Source organism: Pan troglodytes, chromosome 2 (assembly GCF_028858775.2).
Source record: "Pan troglodytes isolate AG18354 chromosome 2, NHGRI_mPanTro3-v2.0_pri, whole genome shotgun sequence".
Lineage (NCBI taxonomy): Eukaryota > Metazoa > Chordata > Mammalia > Primates > Hominidae > Pan > Pan troglodytes.
The window spans coordinates 14,101,079-14,128,848 of NC_086015.1; the positions used below are offsets into that span (position 1 = coordinate 14,101,079).

At 44.7% G+C, this 27,770-nt stretch overlaps 2 protein-coding genes and 1 long non-coding RNA gene across 24 annotated transcripts in view; 1 reads left to right on the forward strand and 2 right to left on the reverse strand.

The window, feature by feature from the left end:
• Positions 1–20,141, forward strand: part of FANCD2 (FA complementation group D2) — an 83,335-nt gene extending 63,194 nt beyond the window's left edge. For 14 of the 21 annotated variants that reach the window (XM_054681460.2, XM_063805393.1, XM_054681465.2 and 11 more), the window contains 13 exons: positions 88–206; positions 4,554–4,664; positions 5,876–6,006; positions 7,196–7,289; positions 7,575–7,697; positions 9,039–9,132; positions 10,394–10,465; positions 11,501–11,539; positions 12,496–12,570; positions 13,405–13,479; positions 14,538–14,684; positions 16,931–17,026; positions 19,405–20,141. In XM_054681460.2, the coding sequence (XP_054537435.1) occupies positions 88–206; positions 4,554–4,664; positions 5,876–6,006; positions 7,196–7,289; positions 7,575–7,697; positions 9,039–9,132; positions 10,394–10,465; positions 11,501–11,539; positions 12,496–12,570; positions 13,405–13,479; positions 14,538–14,684; positions 16,931–17,026; positions 19,405–19,479 (1,251 nt within the window). In that variant the 3' untranslated portion in view covers positions 19,480–20,141. Of the gene's footprint in view, positions 1–87; positions 207–4,553; positions 4,665–5,875; positions 6,007–7,195; positions 7,290–7,574; positions 7,698–8,860; positions 8,999–9,038; positions 9,133–10,393; positions 10,466–11,500; positions 11,540–12,495; positions 12,571–13,404; positions 13,480–14,537; positions 14,685–16,930; positions 17,267–19,404 lie in introns of those variants that run through there. The other 7 variants (XM_054681463.2, XM_063805392.1, XM_024355310.3 and 4 more) reach the window with 5 other exon arrangements.
• LOC134809428 (uncharacterized) lies at positions 59–4,621 on the reverse strand. The gene is made up of 2 exons (XR_010155109.1): positions 4,540–4,621; positions 59–273 (listed from the first exon to the last, which is right to left on the reverse strand). It is a non-coding gene; the product is annotated as an uncharacterized LOC134809428 (long non-coding RNA).
• Positions 20,142–22,166: 2,025 nt separating the features above from the next.
• On the reverse strand, positions 22,167–26,487 carry FANCD2OS (FANCD2 opposite strand). 2 transcript variants are annotated; one of them, XM_003950027.5, is made up of 2 exons: positions 26,402–26,487; positions 22,167–22,991 (listed from the first exon to the last, which is right to left on the reverse strand). In XM_003950027.5, the coding sequence occupies exon 2, from the start codon at positions 22,981–22,983 to the stop codon at positions 22,450–22,452; it is 534 nt and encodes a 177-aa protein (XP_003950076.1). In that variant the 5' UTR covers positions 22,984–22,991; positions 26,402–26,487; the 3' UTR covers positions 22,167–22,449. The 2 variants fall into 2 exon arrangements, with proteins under 2 accessions (XP_003950076.1, XP_001151231.1); XM_001151231.7 differs by having other exon boundaries at positions 26,173–26,458.
• Positions 26,488–27,770: the final 1,283 nt, after the last annotated feature.

Here is a 27,770-nt window from a genome sequence, read left to right on the forward strand (position 1 = left end):
CAAATATGAGGTTTCATTTTTGGCTGAGAAAAAGGAAAATGAGGACAATTACTGAAGCAACTGTCCTAAAATCATTTTTATTTTTAGTGTTTAGCTGCTGAGAATCACGGTGTAGTTGATGGACCAGCAGTGAAAGTTCAGGAGTACCACATAATGTCTTCCTGCTATCAGAGGCTGCTGCAGATTTTTCATGGACTTTTTGCTTGGTAAGTATGTGGGAAGTGTGGAGAGAACTGAGTATATACTTGCTTTTACTTGACAGTCACCAAGGCACTGAAATGTAGAAAAGAAAGAAAAGGTTCAAAAATCTTATGTGAATATGGTTCATTAATTTTGTGGGAGTGTTTTTGTCTGTATTATTTCATTTGATCTTGTACCCTCTGAGTCCTTTGGAGCCACTATGTTAACCCATTTGACAGATTTAGGTGACTTGCTGATGAGCTGATAACAGATGTGGCCATCTGATCCTTAGTCCAGTTTCCTTTAGCATGCTTTAATTCCAGATTGTTTGGTGATGAGCTGAACACTGTGAGCTGGGCTATTCCATGATACCTTCATGGAAACAGTGGGACTCAAGGGAACCCCAGAAGGGTACATGGCCTTTAGAGAGATAACGGAAGGAAGTGGAAGGTACAACATGAACAAAAGTAGAACTAAGGGAGGTGTGCCCCTTAAGTACTTTTGTTCCTCAGGGACAGGCGTTGGGCTCTCTGTTCTCATTATACAAGATTTCTGGTCAATCCTACCCAAGCTTAAATTTAGCCAAAATTTATTTTCTGAGCTATAGGCATTTATATCCAACTGCCTACTCAACACCTCCTTAGATGTGGCATTGACACCTCACACTCCACATCCAAAATGGAATATGTCATCCCTAGCATGCTCCTTCAGCTTTGCCTGGCTTAGTAAATGGTACCACCAGTTGCCTGAACCAGAAACCAGGAGTTATTCTTTGTCCCTCCCTCTGCTCTCCACCATCTTTTTCCCACATCTGATTGCCAAATCCTGTTGATTTTATTTTCTGTTATAAATAACATCTAGATAGCCATCTGTCCCTGTTTCTCCACTGCTTCCAGACTCCCATTATCTCTCAACCTGGACTGGGCTAGGTTCACACTTGGCCTCTCTCAGTCCATTCTTCACATGGCAGTAAGAGTGATCTTCCTAACATAAACCCAATTTGATCCTATCCCAATTTTGATTTCTGATTGCTCTTAGATTTTTCTTGAGTTAAAACTCTCTTACCTAGCCTCTGGGTCTTCTTCTGACTCCTGCTATTCCACTTATTATGTTATACTCTGCCTCCAGCCTCACTGAATTAATTTGAGCACCCTATATAGCTTTTACGTGGGAGGCTTTGCACATGTTCATTCTCCTGCCAGGACCCCCACTCTTCTTGATCCCCAGCTTTTTCTGACTCATCACATCTCTTGAGATCTGAACTTAAGCATCCATCCTGCCTCTCTAACCCCCAGTTCTCTTCTAACACTCTGGTATCCGTTCGTGATAAAACTTAATCTCATTTTATTATAATTACTTGTTCATCAGTCTTTCCTGCTAGACTCTGAGCTCCATGAAGGCAGATGTCTGTCATTTTTATATCCTCATTACTTAAAAGCAGTGCCTGACAAAAACTTTGAACAATTTATCAAAGAGACTTATAGATGGCAAATAAACATGTGAAAGGGGCCTGACATCGTGGCTTATGCCTGTAATCCCAACAGTTTGGGAGGCCAAGGTGGGTGGATCACTTGAGCTCAGGAGTTCGAGACCAGCCTGGGAAGCATGGCAAAACCCTGTCTCCATAAAAAATACAAAAATTATCTGGGCATGGTGGCATGCATCTGTAGTCCCAGCTACTCAGGAGGCTGAGGTGACAGGATGGCTTGAGCCTGTGAGGCAGAGGTTGCAGTGAGCCAAGATTGCAACACTGCACTCCAACCTGGGCAACAGAACCAGACCCCATCTCAAAAAAAAAAAGAAATCTGGGCCCCATGGCCCAGTGAAGTTAACACAAAAAATAAACCATCTCTAAAAATTATAAAAACAACAATTAAAATAAATACATGAAAGGATGTTTATTACTTCTTAAGGAAATGCAAATTAAAAGCACAATGAGATAGCACAACACACTCACTAGCATAGCTACATCAAAAAGACTTAGCATGCCAAGTGTTGGTGAGAAGGTGGAACAACTGGAGCTCTCACATGCTTCTAGGGGGACTTTACAATGGTACATCCATATTGGGAAATAGTTTGGTAGTTTCTTAAAAAGCTAGACATGCACCTACCATGTGACTCAGCCATTCCATCTTTAGGTATTTAATCAAGGGAAATGAAAGCATATGTCCACCGACCAGGCGCAGTGGCTCACGCCTGTAATCCCAGCACTTTGGGAGGCCGAGGCGGGCAGATCATGAGGTCAGGAGATCGAGACCGTCCTGGCTAACACGGTGAAACTCCGTCTCTACTAAAAATACAAAAAATTAGCCGAGCGTGGTTGCAGGCGCCTGTAGTCCCAGCTACTCAAGAGGCTGAGGCAGGAGAATGGCCTTAACCCGGGAGGCGGAGCTTCCAGTGAGCCGAGATCACACCACTGCACTCCAGCCTGGGCGACAGAGCAAGACTCCGTCTCAAAAAAAAAAAAAAAAAAAGGTATATCCACCAGGGTCTGGTACAGGAATATTTTTAGCAATTTAGCCTGTGGTTTTACATAGTATATTCTAAACTCGTTTCCCATGCTTTTGTGTGTGTGTGAGAGACAGAGTCTCACTCTGTCGCTCAGGCTGGAGTGCAGTGGCGCGATCTCGGCTCACTATAACCTCTGCCGCCCGGGTTCAAGCGATTCTCCTGCCTCAGCCTCCTGAATAGCTGAGATTACAGGCGCCTGCCACTGCACCTGGCTAATTTTTGTATTTTTAGTAGAGACGGGGTTTCACCATCTTGGCCAGGCTGGTCTTGAACTCCTGACCCCGTGATCTACCCACCTCAGCCTCCCAAAGTGCTGGGATTACAGGTGTGAGCCACTACACCTGGCTTTTTTTTTTTTTTTTTTTTTCCCTGAGACAGGGTCTTGCTCTGTTGCCCAGGCTGGAGTGTAGTAACACAATCACAGCTCACTGCAACCTCTGACTCCCAGGCTTATAAATCCTCCCACCTCAGCCTCCCAAGCAGTTGGGACTGCAGGCATGTACCACCATGCCCAGCTGATTTTTCCTTTTTTTTTTCTTTGGTAGAGACGGGGTTTCGCCATGTTGCCCCCAGGCTGGTCTTGAACCTCTGGGCTCAAGTGATCCACCCGCCTCAGCCTCCCAAAGTGCTGGCATTAGAGGCGTGAGCCACCATACCTGGCCCAAATTCAACATTTTAAGTACATGAAGTTTATTGTACATCAACTATATCTCATTGAAGCTATGGTAGACCAAAAACCTGACACCTAATAGGCCCTCAGAATACATTTGTTGAAAGGAAGAATGACTATCACTGGTGATCAAGAAGATGCTCCTAGAGGAGAAGATCTAGGAAGTCAGATTGTGCTGGGCCTCAAAGGTCAGGCAGAATAATTTAAATGTTGTCCAGGGAAGCCATTTTGGAGTTTTATGATCACAGCCATAATACAATGAAAGCAGTGGTTTAAGAAAACACTTCTGGCAGCAGAGTGCAGGACAGATTGAAAAGGGATGCAAAAAGAACACTCAAAAGGTGTCACTATGATCTACACATGTATTGATAGGGGCCTGGCCAAAATGATGGTCTAGGCTTGGAAAGGAAGGGACAATATGAAAGGTAATCCAAAGATAGAAATGTCAAGACTTGACTCATTAATGTAGGAGAAGGGGTAAGTACCACTATGGGCTGGACATTGATTTAGCAGTTTGACAAAATTATTCCTGTATTTTTGAAGAAGACTACATATCTCTAAAATACAGGGAATGAAGGAGAGCTTTTTGCCCTTCAAAATAAACCTATGGCCCAGGCGTGGTGGCTCACCCCTGTGAAAAGAAAGAGGAAAGAAGAAAAGAAACCTATGAAGACTTCAGGAAAGATTACTTTGGATGTACTTCAGTTTCTACTCTGATACTTAGAGCTGTGATTGAATTTGGTACTTCAGTACTTTCCATTTCAATTCTTTTTTCTTTCTTTTTTTTTTTTGAGATGGAGTCTCGCTCTGTCGCCAGGCTGGAGTGCAGTGGCACAATCTCGGCTCACTGCAGCCTCCACCTCCCGAGTTCCAGCGATTCTCCTGCCTCAGCCTCCGGAGTAGCTGGGACTACAGGTGCCCGCCACCACACCCAGCTAATTTTTGTATTTTTAGTAGAGACGGGATTTCACCGTGTTGGCCAAGATGGTCTCCATGTGTTGACCTCGTGATTCGCCCGCCTCAGCCTCCCGAAGTGCTGGGATTACAGGTGTGAGCCACCACGCCCGACCTCTCAATTCTTTTTTCAAACCGTTAAACTATTGATGGTACAGACTGGAGGCCAGGATCCTTAAATACTATCCAAGTAGTTTTCCAGAAACTAAGCTAACCCCTCTTACCTTGACTTCCTTAGGAGTGGATTTTCTCAACCTGAAAATCAGAATTTACTGTATTCAGCCCTCCATGTCCTTAGTAGCCGACTGAAACAGGGAGAACACAGCCAGCCTTTGGAGGAACTACTCAGGTGAGTCATAACTACATAGCCAAGATTGTTGTCCCAAGAAACTCCTAGGAACAGGATTGGCAACTTTCTTTAAAATAACCTGGGTGTCTTTCAGTAGTTGTAAAGGAAATTATTTTCAGCTACTCTCCTCATATATGAGCTTTCTCATCTATGTATTCTGATAAATCCTGAAGTATTAGAAACCTTGAATAATCATGCTAAATCTTCATGAATGCATCAGCCCATAAACTCAGCCTTTTCAAGTAATAATGATGAAAACATTGACCATCTGTAATCAACTCTTGATTATCCAGGGACCTACTGTCTCCCAGCAGATTTGGGTAATTAGGCAGCAGCTAGTTATCACTGATAGCCTGTTTCTTTCCCCTTGTCTTGTAGGAAGACCTTATGTGGCTGAGGGGTAGGCAGTGGACAAGGGAGGTGACATGATCTCAGGGGCATGGCTTTCGGCCCCCTCCCCCTTCAGTCAGAGTGACTTGGTCTTTCTCTCACTTCCCTTGGTAACCTAGACCATCACTGGGTCAGCAGTCAGTGCTTATCATCCCTGTCTATAGGTCAGGACCTTATGTCTTCTTTTTTTTTTCTTTGAGAGAGAGTCTCACTTTGTCACCCAGGCTGGAGTGATCCCAGCTCACTGCAACCTCCACCTCCTGGGCTCAAGTGATTGTACTGCCTCAGCCTCCCAAGACGCTGGGATTACAGGCGCATGCTGCCACACCCTACTAATTTTTATATTTTTGTAGAGATGTTTTCGACATGTGGCCAGGCTGGTCTCTAATTCCTGAGCTCAGGTGATCTGCCTGTCTCAGCCTAGCAAAGTGCTAGGATTACAGGCATAAGCCACCATGCCCGGCCTGTGAACCCAGATTTTAAAAATTATTTTCAGTGTATTGCCTAAGGCTTTAAAGAGCAGATAATTTATCTAGGGTTGTACATATTAGCGTGGTGCTTGGGTTTCTCAGCATACATGACCCCTTCAAGGCCAACATTCCATCAGTGGGGCTGTCTTCTGCCCTGGCTTTTTCCATACAAAGGTATGGTTTTCTACCAGGATGCTTGAAGAGGGTTGCTACTAAAGCACCTGAAAATAAGGAGGATTCTGATTAGGCCGTCAAACACTTAAAGGGACTTGGGCACGTCATGTGGATTTAAATATATCTGTAACACATAGGATACTATTGCATTTGTTTGTTTTTCTTGTCTCCTTACAGCCAGAGCTTCCATTACTTGCAGAATTTCCATCAAAGCATTCCCAGTTTCCAGTGTGCTCTTTATCTCATCAGACTTTTGATGGTTATTTTGGAGAAATCGACAGCTTCTACTCAGAACAAAGAAAAAATTGGTGATGGGCCCAGATCCTTTTTTTTTTTTTTTTTTTTTTAATGAATAGGACTAATGTCTCACACTTATAAACTTTGGGCTTCCCAGGACATTTTTACATGTAAATCCCCACATAACCTTGGATAGGCCCTCTTGCTATACCAAGAAGGTCATTTTCCCAGAACAACCTGACTGATTTCTGCTAAAATTGCTTAGTCTGAGTTTGGTTAGACAAGCTGAGTAGATAGTTTTCTCTTTGGCTTAAGTTTAATCATGTTCTTCCTTTTCAAAAAAAAAAAATTTATCTGAGACATTTGACAAAACGAGACATAAATCATGAGGTTAATAAAGTAGGAGATAAAGGAGAAATCAGGGTCAAGTGTAAAAGAAATACTGGCCTCTTCCCTGGCCTTTTTCTTTTTTTTTGAGACAGAGTCTCGTTCTGTCGCCCAGGCTGGAGTGCAGTGGTGCGATCTTGGCTCATTGCAATCCTCTACCTCCCAGGTTCAAACGATTCTCCTGCCTCAGCCTTTCAAGTAGCTGGGATTACAGGCGCGCACCACCGTGCCCAGCCAATTTTTGTATTTTTAGTGGAGATGGGGTTTCACCATGTTGGTCAGGCTGGTCTCGAACTCCTGACCTCGTGATCCACCTGCCTCAGCCTCCCAAAGTGCTGGGATTACAGACGTGAGCCACTGTGTGCCCAGCCCTGGCCTCTTTCTTAAACTGTCTTTTATTGTAGCTCTTAGAATGCAGCTCATCCTAGTTGGCAGCACATCAGAAAGCAAGATAAAAATGCAAAACAAACCTTTATTTTTCCCTATTGATTAAAAGGGGAAGGTTTGGTCTCAATCTTGGAGGTGACCACTGCTATTGGCCAGCCCAGGAGGAACAAGATTGGCCTTCCCACTGCCCAGCAGCATTCCTTTTCTCTGTGTGTCTGTATTTATGTTCATGTTTGCATGTTTGTGTGTTTCAAGATGAGGTTGGGGTGGGACGTGTTGAGCCTTAGACAAATGAGTTTATGTCTGGCAAAAGGGCCAGTGGATCAGGAACGTGACAGCTTTTTGTAAGTTGCCTGTTAGACCGGGAACGTCTTAGTAAATCTAAACTAATAATCCTTTTGATCAATAATCATCCTCAAAAACCTGAAAAGCAAGAATGAGGTCAAGTTCCCATATGTAAGATTCCTTTGTCTTCTTTTCTAACAGCTTCCCTTGCCAGACAATTCCTCTGTCGGGTGTGGCCAAGTGGGGATAAAGAGAAGAGCAACATCTCTAATGACCAGCTCCATGCTTTGCTCTGGTGAGATGTTTGGTTTCTTCCAATGAGCCAAATAGCTTTTTTCTATTTTGCTACTGTTGTTTGTCAGAGACTGGACAAATGACCTTTTTAGTGGGAATTTGAAAGCAATGAAGTAGGTTAAAAATGAACACAATTTGGAACATGTGGATCTTAAGATCCTCTGGTTCTGTTTTATACTGTCAGCTAACTGCTTATTGTTAATTCAGATCATAGAGGAATTGGAGGAATCTGTAGTTGTATTCTACTTTGTTAATTAGTGGGTCAAATATTTGACTCTCAATGCAGTATCTACCTGGAGCACACAGACAGCATTCTGAAGGCCATAGAGGAGATTGCTGGCGTTGGTGTCCCAGAACTGATCAACTCTCCTAAAGATGCATCTTCCTCCACATTCCCTACACTGACCAGGTAAGGGAGTTCTTTCCTCCAGTTTTTCCCTTAAGATAGAATCATCATCAGGCTGGGCACGGTGGCACACGCCTGTAATCCCAGCACTTTGGGAGGCTGAGGCAGGAGGATCACCTTGAAGTCAGGAGTTTTGAGACCCACTGGCCAACATAGTGAAACCCTGTCCCTACTAAAAATACAAAAATTAGCCAGGCGTGGTGGCACATGCCTGTAATCCCAGCTACTTAGGAGGCTGAGGTAGGAGAATTGCTTGAACCTGGGAGGCAGAGGTTGCAGTGAGCCGGGATCGCGCCATTGCACTCCAGCCTGGGCAGCAAGAGCGAAACTCCATCTCAAAAAAAAAAAAGAATCATAATTACACTGTCCAACGTATATAGCTTCCACACAACTGCCTTGCTCCTCCTCATCTAATTCTGATATAGACAGTAGATATAATCATTCATTCAATAAAGAGAGTCTGTTATGCATTCCTTTCAAGGGCTCTCAGCTAATATATTTGAGAGGACCATGGTGGTTTTTGTTTTGTATTGTTTTGTTTTGTTTTTGAGAAAACTTGTCACCCAAGCTGGAGTGCAGTGGCGTAATCTCAGCTCACTGCAACCTCCACCTCCTGGGTTCAAACGATTCTCCTACCCCAGCCTTTCAAGTAACTGGGATTACAGGCACCCACCACCACACCCGGCTAATTTTTGTATTTTTAGTAGAGATTGGGTTTCACCATGTTGGCCAGGCTAGTCTTGAACCCGACCTCAGGTGATCTGCCTGCCTCGGCCTCCCAAAGTGTTGGGATTACAGGCATGAGCCATTGTGCCCAGCTGAGATATTTTAGCCATCTTGAGAACAGGGTGCTCACATGTATGTCTCACTTAATGGGTGTGTGTCTCAGAATATCAATAGTTATCTTAATATTTGTAGTCTTTTCAGTTTATAAAGCACTTTCACTTTATCACATTTGATCCTTTTGATAATTCTGTGAGGTTGGTATCATTGCCCCTATTTTACTGCTGAGGAAAATGAAAGCTAGAGAACTTCTCAAGCTTACACGTGCAATAAAATAAACATAGAACCAGGACTCAAACTCAGATCTTCTCACTGTTACTTCATTGCTTTTTCCATACTACCATAACACCTCCTTTCATAAAGTTAATTCCATTGTTTGACAGGCAATCTTCTTGGGCTTATTACTGAGTCCTTTCCGCTCCCCCATCCTCTTACTAAGGATCCTAGTGAAAGGACATTTAGAGAGGTAGGGAAGGAAGCTACTTTTGGTTCCTGGTTCTTCCCAGGTAGTTCTAAGCGGTGCATCATGGTGTGGGCACGCATGCTTTTCCCGTCTTCTAGGCACACTTTTGTTGTTTTCTTCCGTGTGATGATGGCTGAACTAGAGAAGACGGTGAAAAAAATTGAGCCTGGCACAGCAGCCGACTCGCAGCAGGTGAGTAAGATAATAGTCACTTCAAGAAGTGGACTTTGGATTACTTGGAAGTTGCTGATTGGTTTTTTTTTTTTTTTTTCTGAGACAGAGTCTTGCTTGTTCTGTTGCCCAGACTGGAGTGCAGTGGCATGATCTCGGCTCACTGCAACCTCACCTCCTGGGTTCAAGCAATTCTCCTGCCTCAGACTCCTGAATAGCTGGGATTACAGGCATGCGCCACCACACCCGGCCAATTTTTATATTTTTTAGTAGAGACAGGGTTTCACCATGTTGGCCAGGCTAGTCTCGAACTCCTGACTTCATGATCCACCCACCTCGGCCTCCCAAAGTGCTGAGATTACAGACGTGCGCCACTGCGCCCGGTGGTAGTTGCTGATTCTTCTATTTCTTGGGTCCAAGTTTTCTCCTAAGCTGTTTTTTGTTTTTGTTTTGTTTTGAGTTTCTGAGATTCAGGATTTTTTTTCAAAGAGTTCCTAGTTTAATTTCCTTTCCCTCTAGTTAGAGGTGAGGAATGGGCTCTCTTTTCCTTGGCTACTGCCCAGTTTGCCTCTTGCTAACTGGCATGAGGTAAGCCAGCCTGTTTGAGATACTGTGGATCTTGGCAGCCTGCTAACCAGAATGGAGCTAGACAAGTAAGAGAAAGGGCTAGCATAGGGAAGCAGAGAAGCTACAGCCAGTATATGTTTTTTCTTTTTTTTTCTTTTTGAGACAGGGTCTGAGTCTGACATCCAGGTTGGAGTGCAGTGGTGCAAACTTGGCTCACTGCAGCCTTTGCCTTCTGGGCTCAGATGATCCTCCCACCTCAGCCTCCCAAATAGCTGGGACCACAGGTGCACGCCACCATGCCCGGCTAATTTTTCTATTTTTAGTAGAGGCGGGGTTTTGTCGTGTTGCTCAGGCTGGTCTTGAACTCATAGGCTCAAGCAATCCTCCCGCCTCAGCCTCCCAAAGTGCTGGGATTATAGGCATAAACCACTGCACCTGGTCTGATGGCCAGTATATGTTGCAAAAGCTTTTACTTACTTGGGAATTGCTGAAGAGGAAACTTTTTAGAAAGTCTGTCCCTATGAGGTGTTCTAATGTTACCACAACATGTGCAGGCCTCAAAACCATCTTGTGGATGCACTGGTTGCTACATCTAAGGATAATTGGCTTAAATATCTGTATAGCTATGTAATTAAAGAACTATATCTTAGTGGGAATACAGTAAGGGAAGTATTTGGCTGTGACTCAGAGGTGCCCATATATTTGGCTGCCCCAGATTCATGAAGAGAAACTCCTCTACTGGAACATGGCTGTTCGAGACTTCAGTATCCTCATCAACTTGATAAAGGTGAGTATGGAGGCTGCTTGACCCATCTCACCAAATAACTGCAGAAACCAAGTGTCCTGGCTTCCAAAATGGACTCTCCTTGCTCCTCTTCCCACTCTTCCTTGGGGCCTGCTCTTCCTGAGTCGTCTTCTTCCTTTGTCCCCCTACCCATCCTGGATAACCCCTTTTCTCACTAGGCATTTTTTTTTTTTTGTCTTTTCCTTCCTTCCTCCTACTTATGCCACAATACTATTTAATGACTCCTTCCATCTGTAATTCCCTCACTTTTTCACCTTGCCTTGGATCCTCTATGATCTGAGCGCACATTCCCTCTTCTAACCCTGAATGCCCTCGTTCTCCTTTAAACACACTGTGCTCTCACCCACTCCATCGTGGTTTTGCTCAGCTTGTTCCCCCAGCCTAGAATGTCCTTGTCTCTCCTTTCCACCTCTTTCATGTCTTTTTTTTTTTTTTTTTTTTTTGAGGCAGGGTCTCACTCTGTTGTCCAGGCTGGAATGCAGTAGGGTGATCACAGCTCACTGCAGCCTCAACCTCCTAGACTCAAGAATCTTCCCACTTAAGCCTCTGGAGTAGCTGGGACTACAGGAACATGCCACCACACCCAGCTAATTTTTCTATTTTTTGTGGAAACAGGTTCTCATTCTGTTCCCCAGGCTGGCCTCGAACTCCTGGGCTCAAGTGATCCACCAGCCTCAGCCTCCCAAAATGCTGGGATATCAGGCATGAGCCAGCATGCCCAGCCTCATCCAGTCTTTCTTAAGTCTTCAGATCAAGGTTTTGGACCTCTAATAATGCCATCTTCTCAACACTCCCAGTTGGAATCAGTTTATTTCTCTTTGCTCGTCTCTTCCTTTTCTTGAACTTCAGTTGTGATAATTACTTTATTCTGCTTTGTAATATTAATTTAAATGTTGACATTCCTCCATTTTAGAATTCTCTACAGCACCCAAAGCTGTGCTTTGCGCAGCGGGAAAGAGGCTGAAGTGCTCAAAGGAGCAGATCTCAGCCTTGGTTTCTTGTCTTTCACCTCTCCAGGTATTTGATAGTCATCCTGTTCTGCATGTATGTTTGAAGGTGAGAGATTTACTGGGCCCTGTTTCATATTTATTCTTCCTGTGGATCACTCTAGAGAGGACCTCAGCTGAGATAAATTGCTCAATTTCTTGCCCACAAGCCAGAGTTTCCAGAATCTATGCCAGTTTAGGGAAGGCATTTTCCCACCCTAGTTGGATGAATGGAGAAGCCAGTTTTCCTATGAATTTGAAAACTTTTGGTAAGAATCTTAGTACTAGGAGGAATGGCTTCAGGGCAGTTGAGTTTAGGAGCAGTAGTTACCTTCCGTGCCATTCCTTACCAGGCAAAAGGGAGGAAGGAGGAGTAGATGATTTTTCTTTAAAGTCTATGGGTGGCCTTACAAATGTGGCATCTGATATCCTGATAATTGCCAAACTTCTCTTTTGTGGGAATAGCCTGTATTAGCCCTAGATTTGATGGGAAGTCCAGTCGGAATGTTATGGGGAGAATGCTACCTCGCCACTCCTCAAGTTTCCTTCCAAGTGGATGGTGCCCCATTCTTGTTATCTCCTGGTCACTCTCCCTTTTTACTCCACCCTTGCGCAATGTGGGAGATGGGCGAGTTGGAGAGAGGAGTCATTTATCTGATTGGGAAATTTAGAAATTGGTCATATGCTTTCTCAGCTTTACCCAGTTTTTCCCTCTTGGGAGTAAGTTATCCTCAGATAGAGCTCCCCTTTACTCTATGCTCTCACTCCTAAGCTGAGCAAGTTCCCTGTCCATCGACTGTATCTGTGGTAGGTAAGTCTGCCTAATTCTGGGGCTTAGTTAACAGGCCTATTTGATTTTTGTATTAAGTTACATTCTCCAAATAAACCTTTTGGACCCTTCCCAATTTGTTTTTTATATATATAAATAAGAAAATAAAACCCTTGGGCTGGATGAGACTATTCTGCCTCAGGGGCCTTTCAGTGAGATACCTCAGCTAGAGGTAACAGTGTGTCTCTCTTCTTCAGTATGGGCGTCTCTTTGTGGAAGCATTTCTGAAGCAATGTATGCCGCTCCTAGACTTCAGTTTTAGAAAACACCGGGTAAGAGCTAAGAGCAGAGAACAAAGATATGCACTGAAGAGTTGCTCAGAAGATATGTCCGTGGTGACTTCTGGGTGGGGCTGGGAGTGTTCTACCTGGGCTCCTCTGGTCCACTTCAGCTATAGCCAGAGATCCCCAAATCGGACTGAATATTCCAAAGTAGGCTGAACTCCTCAGGCCCACTCTGGATCAAACCCACCTTTCTACTTCTTCTCCAGATCTGACAGTGGTCTTTCTTTTAGCTTGATTTTACTGTGCTACTGCACTCTCAGGTCCTCATGTATCAGGGTGTCATTTGCTTATTCCTTTATGCTTCTGTAGGTATACTCTCAGAAATGATTAAAAAAAAAAAAGCTCATTTGTGTCATAAAACCCTTTGCTGTGGTAATGAACAGTCTTGACAGTTTTTTAGCCAATGGCATCCAGGGCTAGAGTGGTGAAGTAAGGATAGAATCACATTATTTCCTATACATATTTAGCAAGTTGAACAAAATACTCACCATATTTGGTTGGTCCCTCACAGCCCTGAAAGAGAAAGGGAAGGTGGTATTTTATCCTAATGTTGCAGATGGGAAAACTGAGACATGGTAACCTATGTAAAACTAAAATGCAGGTCTTATAACTCTCAGATTGATACAAGGGACAGAAATGGGAGAGTTGAGAATAAGAGGTAGCTGCTATTCCTCCTATTTGAGAGGCAAATTAAGATGATTATCAGCATAGGCTGGAAACTGCAGAGTTTATGCTCTTTGGAGCTTTTGATTGCAAGGGTATCTTGAATCTAAAATGAAATCAGGACATTTCATAGAGCATTTATAAACTTATTGGTTATAGGAAGATGTTCTGAGCTTACTGGAAACCTTCCAGTTGGACACAAGGCTGCTTCATCACCTGTGTGGGCATTCCAAGGTAAGAAGGGGAGCAGGTTCTATCAGCAGCCTGCCTGTTGGCTTAATCTGCAGTTGCTATTGGGGGATCCATGGGCTACCGTCCTTCTTCCTTTATATCTGGGACTGTGTCTGTCCAAAGGCAGTTTATTCAGAGCAAATCCTTAGTTTCTCCTTGAGATTGGGCAGTCCTCTAGAGGGGAATCTCTGCATCTGAAATTTGATTCAAACTCCAAAGCTCTTTTTCCTCTAGAAACTTCTTGGGTGACAGAAATAGAATGCTGGTATATGTTTACTTCTGCAAAGTCCTCTAGGTAACAGGACTGTGATGTAAGTGATGATCCTGCAGGAGACAGGAGGTGGCTCTAAAGCAGCCATCTGTAGAGGCTTTCATCTGTGCCACTTACTTTCAAGGAACTCATCTATGTCTTATGAGAACTTCTTAGCATTAAAGGATTTTTCCACTTGAAGCCTTCTTATAGTTAATGAGGTATTGTCACGTTTTGTCTGAATGAACACAGAACCCTAGAGTTCTGCAGTCACTGGCAAACCAAATGATTCTTGAGTCCAGTTTCTGTTACTTACTTCCTCCTCTGGTTCTAAATTTATACGGTCCTGAACAGTGATTTTTTTTTTTTTTTTTTTTTTTTTTTTGAGATGGAGTCTCGCTTTGTAGCCCAGGCCGGAGTGCAGTGGCGCAATCTCTGCTCACTGCAAGTTCCGCCTCCCAGCTGGACAGTGAATGTTTAAGGAATTCTCTTAGCTAAACAGGGCTACTCTATTGTTTAATATCAGTAAAATATATATTCAAGAGTATTTTAGGTAAATTCATTGATGATCGGCCAGTAAGAGGTTATGAAGAGGAACTAGAGGTGTCGGTGGTATGTCTTCTAGGCTTTGAATTCTTTAGCTGCCATTCTCTTTGGATTACTCTGCCAAACTATTCCTGTTTGATGGAACATACCATTGGCCCATATTGGCAGGGCTTGTGTTCTTATTCAACATTCAAAGGTTTCTATAAGAAATGTGAAGGCATGATGATAAACTCACAAAAGATGGATGTTATTTATTTCCATTCAGATTCACCAGGACACGAGACTCACCCAACATGTGCCTCTGCTCAAAAAGACCCTGGAACTGTTAGTTTGCAGAGTCAAAGCTATGCTCACCCTCAACAATTGTAGAGAGGCTTTCTGGCTGGGCAATCTAAAAAACCGGGACTTGCAGGTAAGCCTTGGATCCTGCTAGTGATAATCCCCCACTCTTATTCTTTGTGACAGCATCAGATGGCATGTAAAGAAGGTCACCTAAGCCTTCGTCTCTCAGTAAGGCTACTTTTCTCTTAAGTCTGTGACTGTTTAAACTCTTAAAGTTATGGTACATTGCTCATGGGCCCTGGTCACAGGCTGCACCCCTCATCTTAGGCAGCAAGGCACCAAAACATGCCATTGATATAAACAATGCCTCAGACATAAAGGAGTCAGACCAGTACAAACCTCTCTCCACAGCTAGAGGAGCTCCTTTAAGCCCCACTGAGGGTAGATTCATAATAACATTTTTGTATAGGGACAAACATTTCTTTTGTTATTTTTTTTCCCCTAAGCCAATCTGTCTTATTCCAGAAATTACAAATTAATCTCTTATCGGGGGACCTGCCCCGATAATCACGTAGGTTCTTTTCTATTTTCCTAAGCGTCGGCTGGCTTGAGAAATAAAGGGACAGAGTACAAAAGAGAGAAATTTTAAAGCTGGGCATCCGGGGGAGACATCACACGTTGGTAGGATCCATGATGCCCCACAAGCCACAAAAAACAGCAAGTTTTTATTAGGGATTTTCAGAAGGGGAGGGAGTGTGCGAATAGGTGTGGGTGACAGACATCAAGTACTTAACAGGGTAATAGAATATCACAAGGCAAGTGGAGGCAGGGTGAGATCACATGACCGCAGGACCGAGGCGAAATTGAATTTGCTAATGAAGTTTTGGGCACCACTGTCATTGATAACATCTTATCAGGAGACAGGGTTTTGAGATCAACGGGTCTGACCAAAATTTATTAGGTGGAAATTTCCTCTTCCTAATAAGCCTGGGAGCGCTATAGGAGACTGGAGTTTATTTCACCTCTGCAATCTCGACCATAAGAGACAGGTACACCCCGGGGGGGCCAGTTCAGAGACCTACCCCTAGGTGCGCATTCTCTTTCTCAGGGACGTTCCATGCTGAGAAAAAGAATTCAGCGATATTTCTCCCATTTGCTTTTGAAGGAAGAGAAACATGGCTCTGTTCCGCCCGGCTCACCGGCGGTCAGAGTTTAAGGTTATCTCTCCTATTCCCTGAACAATTGCTGTTATCCTGTTCTTTTTTCAGGGTGCCCACATTTCATATTGCTCAAACACACATGCTGTACAATTTGTGTAGTTAACGCAATTATTACAGGGTCCTGAGACTATATACCTCCTTCTCGGCTGACAGGATTAAGACATTAAAGTAAAGACAGGCATAGGAAATCACAAGGGTATTGACTGGGGAAGTGGTAAGTGTCCATGAAATCTTTACAATTTATGTTTAGAGATTACAGTAAAGACAGGCATAAGAAATTACAAAAGTATTAATTTGGGGAACTAATAAATGTCCATAAAATCTTCACAATCCACGTTCTTCTGTCAAGGCTTCAGCCGGTCCCTCCGTTTGGGGTCCCTGACTTCCCGCAACAATCTCTAATTTTAACTAATGAGCATTTATAAGGTTTTTTTAGTTGTCTGATTAGCTGAAATCTTGTGTTGTTTATAATACTACTTTGGAGTTACAACATTTTTCAGATAAGGTAGTATAAGCCCTTTTCTTTCATGCTTACAATATCTGAGTCTTATAGTCAATTATATATGAAATATATAAAATAGCACCACAGAGAATTAGCTTCCTTTCTTCACATCAACCTTATGAGGCAGATACTATTGTTTCTGCATAAAAATTGAAGCTCAGAGAAGTTAAGTAATTTACCTAATGTCATTCAACAGTGAGTGAGTGGAGCCAGAGTTTGAGTCCAAACAGTCCTAAATCCAGAGCTGATGTTCTTAAACCACCTCACCGTACTGTCCTTTAGCCTCCGCATGGCCATTCGTGGTTGGTGTGATAGTGCTTAGATACCTTAAGGTATTTGGGAAATTTTAGAACCACGTTCAGCATCGACTTAGAGTCACCAATACAGTCTAGCCTTTTAAAATGTAGTGTGATACTAGCATACTAAGATGAACCTTTCGTTCAGTACTTATTGTATCAGGGCCACAGACATCTCAGAAACCTGGAGTTGAGTATCCCTCCTCTAGATGCTGAATCACAAGTTGGTATCCATGTTTGCTGTGTTTGGAATGGCTAAAATATCTTCCTTTGTATTGCCTGTAAACTCAACCTTCTCTCCTATTACCCTAAATGTGATCATTATAACCCACCATTTTCTTGGTCCATTCACATTTAGGGTGAAGAGATTAAGTCCCAAAATTCCCAGGAGAGCACAGCAGATGAGAGTGAGGATGACATGTCATCCCAGGCCTCCAAGAGCAAAGCCACTGAGGTATCTCTGCAAAACCCACCAGAGTCTGGCATTGATGGTTGCATTTTGTTAATTGTTCTAAGTTGGTGGAGCAGAACTTTGCCTACTTATGTTTATTGTCAAATGCTTCTATGCCCATTTCCATTCCCTCCATAACAGCTTCTGTGCTTATATAATTTTTGGGACCCAGAAAAAACAACGACACAATCTTAGAATCGCTCCTGAGTATCTCGAGTTGTGGCATTTGTTATAGAGTTGACAATTTTCTGCATTATAGTCTCTCATTTTCCATGAATTCATATCTGAAACCATTTTAGAAGGGAGAAGTCATCGAAGTATTTTCTGAGTGTTGAGAAGAATGAGTTAAACCATTTAAACACATTTGAAACATACAAAAATAGAAATGTGAAAGCATTTGGTGAAAGCCAAAGCACAGAGTCAGAAGCTGCCACCTTAGAGAACTGAAATAAAAATAGAAGTTCTTACGCTTTTTTGTGGTACAGATGCTTTCGACAATTTAAAGAAAGCTAAATAAAAATGTATACATGGCTGGTGCAGTGGCTCATGCTTGTAATCCTAGCACTTTGTGAGGCCAAGGTAGGAGGATTGCTTGAGCCCGGGAGCTCAAGGCAAAGCTGCACAACATAACAAGACCCTATCTCCACACAAAAAATGAAAAATAAACCCGGGTGCAGTGGCTCACACCTGTAATCCCAGCACTTTGGGAGGCCGATGTGGGCAGATCACAAGGTCAGGAGTTCAAGACCAGCCTGGCCAACATAGTGAAACCCCATCTCTACTAAAAATACAAAAATTAGCTGGGCGTGGTGGCACATGCCTGTTGTCTCAGCTACTTGGGAGGCTGAGGCAGGAGAATCACTTGAACCTGGGAGGTGGAGGTTGTGGTGAGCCGAGATCATGCTATACTGCACTCCAGCCTGGGCAACAGACCGAGACTCCGTCTCAACAACAACAACAAAAAAGTGTACATTTATAAAATTTTGTCACAATTCAGGTAGGTTATAGACACCAAAAAGCTCAGATTTAAGAACCCCTGCTGTGGGGCCTCTGTCTGTAATGCAATTTGAGTCTGATCCAGAAAGATCATTTAGTATGAAAAGTCTGGCCTGATGGGGTGGCTCACACCTGTAATCGTAGCACTTTGTGAGGCTGAGGTGGGAGGACCGCTTAAGCCCAGAATTTCAAGACCAGCCCGAGACCCCATCTCTGCAGAAAAAATTTTTTTGAGCTAGCCAGGCATGGTGACGCATGCCTGTGGTCTCTGCTACTCAGGAGGCTGAGGTGGGAGGGTTGCTCAAGCCCAGGAGGTGGAGGCTGCAGTGAGCCATCATCACACTCCAGCCTGGATGACAGAGTGAGACCCTGTCTCAAAATAAAAAAGTTATTTTATTTACATGGTCCCCAGTTTTATTTGTATAATATACCCCTTCTACTTTTTTCTCAGAGAATTTGAGGCAGACAATATCCCATTAGTTTGGTACTTTCTCCTAAGCAGATCTCTCATACTAGTATCGTAAGCCAGACAGAACAGAATTTTGTACTGGATTCCTGTTGAGATACACCAGCACAGCACTTCTTTTTTTGAGACGGAGTCTCCATCTGTCGCCCAGGCTAGCATGCAGTGGTGCAGTCTCAGCTCACTGCAATCTGTCTCCTGAGTTCAAGCAATTCGCCTGCCTCAGCCTTCCAAGTAGCTGGGATTACAGGTGCCCGCCACCATGCCCGGCTAGTTTTCGTATATTTAGTAGAAACAGGGTTTCACCATGTTGGCCGGGCTGGTCTCGAACTCCTGACCTCAGATGATCCACCCGCCTCCGCCTTCCAAAGTGTTGGGATTACTTTGGCGTGAGCCACCGTGCACTGCCATACCACCACTTGTAATAAATATTTCATTCTATATCGAATGCCCTCTTTGTTCCTATGTCATATACATGCAGTAGAGCTGGAGGACCATAGCTTGTTTAAAATTATGCAAATTGGGCCGGGCGCAGTGGCTCACGCCTGTAATCCCAGCGCTTTGGGAGGCTGAGGCAGGCAGATCACCTGAGGCCAGGAGTTTGAGACCAGCCTAGCCAATGTGGAGAAACCCCGTCTCTACCAAAATACAAAAATTAGCCGGGCGTGGTGGCACATGCCTGTAATCCCAGCTACTTGGGAGGCTGAGTCAGGGGAATCGCTTGAACCCGGGAGGCAGAGGTTGCAGTGAGCTGAGATCACGCCACTGCATTCCAGCCTGGTGACAGAGCAAGACTCCTTTAAGAAAAAAAAAAGTTTTAACAGTGATAATAGTATAGTTGTGTATCCTCTAGGAGCTGTATTCCAGAGGTCACCCAGAGCAGTAACCTAAAATGCTTATTTATTTATTCTTTGCCCCTTAGGATGGTGAAGAAGACGAAGTAAGTGCTGGAGAAAAGGAGCAAGAAAGTGATGAGAGTTATGATGAGTCTGATTAGACCCCAGATAAATTGTTGCCTGCTTCTGTGTCTCTGCCAGCCTGTGATCATTTTGTGTTAGAGTTTGAAATCCGCTGTTTGCCTTTCTTACTGGAAGGATCCTTTTTTGTTCCTCTTTTTTTTTTTTTTTTTTAAAAGATGGGGACTCGCTGTGTTTCCCAGGCTGGAGTGCAGTGCTGCAATCTTGGCTCACTGCAACCTCCATCTCCTAGGTTCAAGCGATTCTCCTGCCTCAGCCTCCTGAGTAGCTGGGACGACAGGCACACGCCACCATGCCCAGCTAATTTTTGTATTTTTAGTAGATACGGGGTTTCACCATGTCGGCCAGATGGTCTCGATCTCCTGAACTCATGATCCACCTGCCTCAGCCTCCCAAAGTGCTGGGATTACAGGCATGAGCCACCGCTCCCAGCCATATTTTGTTCTTAAAGTGGGGTCTTTATTAACTTGTGGACATCATGGATTGTCTAACACCATCACAGTCCCTGGCTCAGGATTCTAATGTAGCATTATTTATTGGTTTGGATAAACCCAGCTGTGCTACACTGCAGAGTAAAATCTCTGAGTCATGATTCTGGACTTTGGGAGCTAGTTTTGAAACTCTGATTTATTGTAGAACTTAGGCTTGTACCAATTTTACAAATAAATTCCGTTCTAAGTTCTGCCTCAGTTGCCTCATTTATCTTTCTGGATTTGCTTCATTATTCAAGGATTAGGTGGAATTGAATTGAGATTTGTGCAGAGAAATTATGGAGACTGGTGCTAACATAGTTCTGCCGATTAAAATCATGTCTCCTATTGTAAGAACCCACTTCATTTGAGATGAGATATATCTGATCTTTCTGGAGGATTGACTTGATCTTGATCTTCTTTCCTTTTTTTTTTTTTTTTGAAACGGAGTCTCACTCTGTTGCTCAGGCTGGAGTGCAGTGGCATGATCTCAGCTCACTGCAACCTCCACCTCCCAGGTTCAAACAATTCTCCTGTCTCAGCCTCCTGTATAGGTGGGACTACAGGCACACGCCACCATGCCTGGCTAATCTTTGTATTTTTTAGTAGAGACAGGGTTTCACCATATTGACCAGGCTGGTCTTGAATTCCTGACCTCGTGATCTACCCGCCTCGGCCTCCCAAAGTGGTACGATTACAGGCGTGAGCCACCATTCCCGGCCAACTTCAATTTCTTGTCAGTGCCCAAAGAAAGTCAAAAGGAATGTTTTGGCTGCTTTTAAAATTTTTTTGATTGGTGTAATAGTATAAGACCAAAAAAAAAAAAAGCCGGGCATGGTGGCTCGCGCCTGTAATCCCAGCACTTTGGGAGGCTGAGGTGGGTGGATCAGGAGATCCAGGAGATCCAGGAGATCAGGAGATCGAGACCATCCTGGCTAACACAGTGAAACCCCGTCTCTACTAAAAAATACAAAAAATTAGCTGGGCTTGGTGGCGGGCGCCTGTAGTCCCAGCTACTCGGGAGGCTGAGGCAGGAGAATGGTGTGAACCCGGGAGGTGGAGCTTGCAGTGAGCCAAGATCGTGCCACTGCACTCCAGACTGGGCAACAGAGCGAGACTCCGTCTCAAAAAAAAAAAAGACCAAAATAAAATAAAATAAAAAAGCAGCATCAAACTCATGTTAACTTTGTATATGTAATGTTTATTTCCATTTTCTGAGTTATACCTAACCTAGTTACAAGAACGCTACAAAGGCCAGGTACGGTGGGTCACCGCTGTAATCCCAACACTTTGGGAGGCCGAGGCCAAGGCATTGCTTGAGTCCAGGAGTTCAAGACCAGCTTGGGCAATGTGGTGAAACTCCATCTCTACTAAAAAAAAAAAAAATACAAAAATTAATGGCCAGGTGCAGTGGCTCATGCCTGTAATCCCAGCACTTTGGGAGGCTGAGGTGGGCAGATCACCTGAGGTCGGGAGTTCGAGACCAGCCCGACCAGCCTGGAGAAACCCTGTCTGTACTAAAAACACAAAATTAGCTGGGCGTGGTGGCACATGCCTGTAATCCCAGCTACTAGGGAGGCTGAGGCAGAAGAATTGCTTGAACCTGGGAGGCAGAGGTTGCGGTGAGCCGAGATGGCGCCACTGCACTCTAGCCTGGGCAACAAGAGCAAAACTCCATCTCAAAAAATAATAATAATACAAAAATTAGCCAGATATGGTGGCCCGCACCTGTAGTCCCAGCTACTCAGGAGGCTGAGGCGGGAGAATCACTTGAGCCTGGGAGTTTGAGGCTGCAGTGAGCCAAGACCATGCTACTGTATTCCAGCCGTGATGACAGAATGAAACCCTGTCTCCAAAAACCAAGAAAATCCTACAAAATTACATTAGGAGGACATTTCAGCTAAAATGGAGACTCATGAGTTCCATGTAGCCTACCAGAAAGCCTAGCTTCAGTGCTGCTACCAAGATCTTTCTTGCCAGGCTGTAAGTATTGTTTAATATCAGTATTTCTACCCACTTTTGTACACTCTAGTGGTATTAGGGTGTGGTTAGTTAGGGTTTTTTTTCTTATTTTCATTGTTTTGGTCGGGGGAGGTTTTAAACTAATCCTTGACCTATATCTGTAGATTTTTGACATCCCCTGGTACATAGAAATCCATACATCTTTCTCCTCTACACCCCTTTTCCCCCCAATTCATTGTGGTCGTAGGTGTTTATGTGAGTTCACACTAGGCTCATTGGTTTATATCATTTGTTTAATGGTTATCACATGTACATGTCAATGCTAGTTTGACTCTAAATGGTTCAACCTTACAATGGGAATGTTCTTCCTTGTTCTCTATCATTGGTCCTTTTTTGGAGGAGAAGGGATGAAAGGGGCTCCTGAATCATCACTGCTTGAAACAAAAGCAAGATGGCTGGGACAATGTCACAGTTTCATTTACATGGACAGGTTTCTGTAAGCTTTAGGTACATACCAAAGGGCATGGTGTGAATAAATGGGGATCAAATGAGGACCCTTTATTTGGAGTGCTGCAAGGCAAAGGTGCACTTTTTGTAAGTTGCATACAGCAAGAGGATAGAGCGCAGCATCTGTTTGCACATAGTGACTGTCATCTGAATCTGAGGCTCCTTCAGTCCAATGGGCCACTGGTGCTCCCTGCTAATGATTTTGCAAAAGGCTGACTTGTCTGAAACTCTGAAAGTCCCGGTCCACTTTGGTGGCTGAGCTGTGATAACCCTGCCAAAGACAGAATCTACTCCACTGAGGCGGATGGGCTGGGGCTTCCTGACCAGTCCTTTGTTGTTCATCGTGCGCAACTCTGATGTGTGGCAGGGTAACTTGGGACTCACTCCAGATTCCAGGAATGGGCTGTCTAGGACTAGAGTGACCTCTTGAAAGCACAGCTGCACTTCAAGGTCGGACGGTGTGTGTGGGAAGCAGGGGGAGGCCTTGAATGGGTGCTTGGAGGAAGGTGTAGGTGTCGTGTGCCGCAGCCATTGGAAACTCTCATCCAGTGGGGTCCATGGTGACCAGAGCTGGTATCCTGCCATTGACAGTCCTAAAGGAGGGAAATCAGAGCATGGAATTTCCCTGACATGCTTTTCATGAGAGCATGGCCTTTCAAATTCCCATCTCTGTCTCACTATAGACATAAACTTGTTCTATAGTTCCCATGAATAGATTCCAACAGGTGTTAGGATATTAGTAATTCTTTTATTTTATTTTTTCTTTTTTGAGACAAGAGTCTCGCTCTGTCACTCAGGCTGGAGTGCAGTGGAGCGATCTTGGCTCACTGTATTTTTTTGTAGTGACAGAGTTTTGCCATGTTGGCCAGGCTGCTCTCCAACTCCTGACCTCAGGTGATCCACCCGCCTCGACCTCCCAAAGTGCTGGGATTACAGGCGTGACCCACTTCGCCCAGCCTAGGTATTAGTAATTCTAATAAAGGGAAGTAGGGAATGATTACAAGAATTGATCTGGCAACTGCTATGTGTACTAAAACTTTATATTAAACTTTTTCACAAGCCTTTGGAAGTAGGTCTTAACCCATTTTATAGATGAGGCAATGGATTTGTCTGAAATGAATATAGGTCCACTGTTAGGACCTATGCTGTGTTGTTAGCTGCTAATGACAGAGTCTTTATCTTCTGAGGTGACAGAAGCTTCTGGGACTTCATGATGAGACCTTATTACTTGAGATTAGAAGAAGCTCAGAAAAGTCATGTCTTAAAAATATTTGTGGCTGGACACAGTGGCTCATGCCTATAATCCCAGCACTTTAGGAGGCTGAGGCAGGTGGATCACTTGAGGTCAGAGTTCCAGACCAGCATGGCCAACATGGTGAAACCCTGTCTCTACTAAAAATACAAAAATTAGCCGGGCGTGGTGGCGCATGCCTGTAGTCCCAGCTCCGTGGGGAGGCTGAGGTGTGAGAATTGCTTTAACCCAGGAGGCGGAGGTTGCACTGAGTCAAGATCGCACCAGTGCACTCCAGCCTGGGTGAAAGAGCAAGACTCCATCTAAAAAAAAAATATATATATATATATAGTGAGGTTCACGATGTATGAACCCTGTAGTAGCAGCTTCAGCATCATTTGGAAACTTGCAGAAATGCACATTTTTGGGCCCCACCTGAGACCAACAGGAACAAACTCCACGTGGGACCCAGCAATCTGCATTTATACAAGCCCTCTTGCATTGTCTATTTTGAGAATTTCTTATGCTATTCCTTTCAAACAACTCTAGCTTTCACTATTCATTACTGAGATCATCTCCTGGCCCCAAAGGCCTCTGCATTTTCTAGCACAAGGGAGCAACTTGCAGACCCCTGGGTTATTTATATACCACCTCAGAGGAGCTACACCAGGCTGGGAGAAAACACTTCCAAAGTCCAGTCAAAAAATTGTTAAAGATTTTTGTTTTTCTAGGTGTGGGTGTGGTTTTAAATTTGTTTTTCTGATTGGTTTGTTTTCCATCTATGGAAGACCTACTGGTTCCATAAGACCTTAATTTTCTTTTTCCTTTGAAGATTAAAAAGGGCTGTGAGGATATTGCTAACTGAAAATTTATGCAAGTAAAATTAGAATTTTCCATCATTCTCCTTCAACATTGCCAGTATATAAGAAGTTTTACTAAATTCAGAAGCTAATTTTTTTTAGCACGTACCTATTTTGTTAGTGGGCATAGCAGGTCCCTTTTCTTTCTAGCCAAGTGTATTTCTCTGCCCCTTCTTCTCCCACAGAAGATAGCAGCAGATCTCATCCTATCCAGTAATTGCCCCAGAAATACTGTGAAAATTTTGACACCTTCGCCGCCGTTTGTGAGATAGAAAAGTTCGTTTTAAAAAAAGAACTGTTGGCCGGGCACAGTGGCTCACACCTGTAATCCCAGCACTTTGGGAGGCCGAGGTGGGTGGATCACTTGAGGTCAGGAGTTCAAGACCAGCCTGGCCAACAGGGTGAAACCCCGTCTCTACTAAAAATACAAAAATTAGCCAGGCGTGGTGGTGGGTGCCTGTAATCCCGGGTACTCAGGAGGCCGAAGCAGGAGAATCACTTGAATAGAGGCTGCGGTGAGCTGGGATCAAGCCATTGAACTCCAGCTTGGGTGACAGAGGGAGACTCCGTCTCAAAAAAGAAAACAAGTTGGTGACATTTCAGACCCGAAGACCTGCTCCTGACAATGGTTAGTATAGGGGGATTTGTTGATTTTCTCCAACTAGTATGTTTCTCATGATCTATGTAGGCTCTTTGCAAAGTACTAAGTGTTCAAATATCTGGGCTGCCTTAGAATGAGAAAGGGACACCCAAGGGACAGTTATCTATTCCAAACACCCTGTGAAAGGCTTCTGGTGCTTGATATCTTGACCTTCAGAGCACACATCCAAGAGAGGGACTACTGTGGTACACCACCATGGCAAGGCGGGCAGAGGGTATGAATGCTGTCAAGCATATTTTTAATCCCATAATATGGGATTTAAAAAAGTATTTAATCCCAGGATCCTTTTCTTTCTTTTTTTTTTTTTTTTTTTTGAGACAGAGTCTAGCTCTGTCGCCCAGTCTGGAGTGCAGTGGCGCGATCTCGGCTCACTGCAAGCTCCGCCTCCCGGGTTCACGCCATTCTCCTGCCTCAGCCTCCCGTAGCTGGGACTACAGGCGCCCACCACCACGCCCGGCTAATTTTTTTGTATTTTCAGTAGAGACAGGGTTTCGCCGTGTTAGCCAGGATGGTCTCGATCTCCTGACCTCGTGATCCGCCCGTCTCGGCCTCCCAAAGTGCTGGGATTACAGGCGTGAGCCACCGGGCCCGGGCCCCCCGGATCCTTTTCTTGCCACATCTTCTAAGAGGAAGTAGAGGTAGAAGTAAAAGTCTTTGTCAAATGTCCAGCCTAGGTCGCGGCGCATGGCTCAGGCCTGCAATCGCAGCACTTTGGGAGGCCAAGGCGGGCCAATCACTTGAGGTCAGGAGTCAGCCTAAATATTCGGCAGAACCAACATGGGACGAGAGCGCTTCTAAACCTAGGTCCCTGCACCTCTTCGCACAAAGTTTAAAGATGGTTCACCCCATCCCCACCGCCCAGAAGTCACTGTCAACCACTCCAGAAGGGCTTGAACCTACAAAGTCTGCTCAAGCTGCTCAATAGCTCCCAGATATGGAACACCTGATTCTCCTGGCCAAAAAGGTTTCCCCTTCACACCCCACTTCCCATTCCAAGGAACCCCATCTCTTGATTTCCCCACCTGGGAAACAGGGCGTTAGCGCCAAAGTGCAGCTGAGGTCCTGAACTGTAAACGGAGATCCCGAGGGTCTGGAGCTGCCGAGAGTGCGAGAGGCTCCCACTCCCCGCCGGAAGAAGGGGCTTGGGCCTCCTGGGTCCCTATCCGGGGGCGGGGACCAGAAGGTTCTGGCTGAGGCGGACGATGCGGTGGGAACCCGGGCCCAGTCCCACCATCCGGGCCCGGGGCTCACCTGCTGAACTCTGAGGGTCTCACGCTCCAAAGTGGCGGCCGCTGTTCGTGGCGCCTGGCAACCGCCTTTGTGACCCAGGACGGCAGGGCAGCCCGAGCCGCGGCGGGGATGGGGGCTCGAGGCGCCCTGCTGGGAGGCGTCAGGGCCACACTCCCCGCCCCCACCTCATTGGAATGCCTTGTCCAGGACTTGGCCTTCAGGAGGGCTGGTCCGAATCCTGTCCCCTCCATTGTCCTCCTCCCTACCGTGCCACACCTGTGTACCTGTGTGCCTTTGATCAAGCCACAGAGGACAGGCGACCCCTACTTCAATGGCCGTGGTCAGAGGCCTGCATAAAAGTCCCAGGACCTGTAGTTAGTGTTAAAAGTTAGTCCCAACTCATCACACTCTGCTCAGTGGGTGCTCAGGCAGAGTGACCCAGAGCTCTGTCAGGTTTTGTTGCTCTATTTGAATGATCCCAGTGGCAAAGAAAGAGAATTAATAAATGTTCACCTGTCAAGAGCAGGAGGAAACGCACGTCTTTCCTTGATTTCCTGACAGAAAACCTTTCTCAGCCTTGCGTTAAACCTGAGAGTACCTGTAATCCCAGCTATCTAGGTGGCTGAGACGGGTAGACTGCTTGAGCCCAGGAGTTCAAGACCAGTCTGAGCAACGTAGTGAGATTCCCGGCTCAAAAAGAAAACAAAAAAATCTCAAAAAGAATGATTTTGTCTCATTCTTATAATGCAGAAATACACTTTCGCCATATTAGTGAAGGAGTGATTTGACAACTTTGTAATCATCACTTAAAATAATGACCCTGGATGGCTGAGGGAAGGGAGGAGTCTACCCAGCTGATGTCTGTATTCCCAGTACCTGGCTATTGCCGTGTCTGGCAGTGTGCAGTATTTGTCGGAGGAAGTAACTAATGGCCTACTTGGCCTTCCCTTGTACACCCAGAATTGCCCTTGCATTGTACAAACTATAGAACACACACCACAAATAAGACTTGTCACCTTTGTTCTGGTTTTTTGGGTAAAGCTGATGGAGAAAGACTGAGGGTCTGAGAATAGAGTCAGGCAAGATCCTGATTAGAAGACACACACCCACTGTGTGTACATGTGCACCTTTTGGAAGAAGAGGTAAGTGGAGAAGAGTCTGGAGGGCATGTCGGGTCAGAACATGAAGAGAGAGGCACAGAATAGTGAGACTTGGAAGAGACACAAATGATTTTGAATTACAAAACTTTTTTCCCCAGTTAGTTCATTTTTATTTCCCTCTTTTTTTTTCTTTCTTTTTTTGAGATGGAGTCTCACCGTGTCACCCAGGCTGGAGTGCAGTGGCTTGATCTTGGGTCACTGCAACATTCACCTCCTGGGTTCAAGCGATT

Coding starts and splice junctions, on each gene's coding strand:
- FANCD2OS (XM_003950027.5), bottom strand. CDS start 22,983: ATGGCAGGATACCAGCTCTGGTCACCATGGACCCCACTGGATGAGAGT.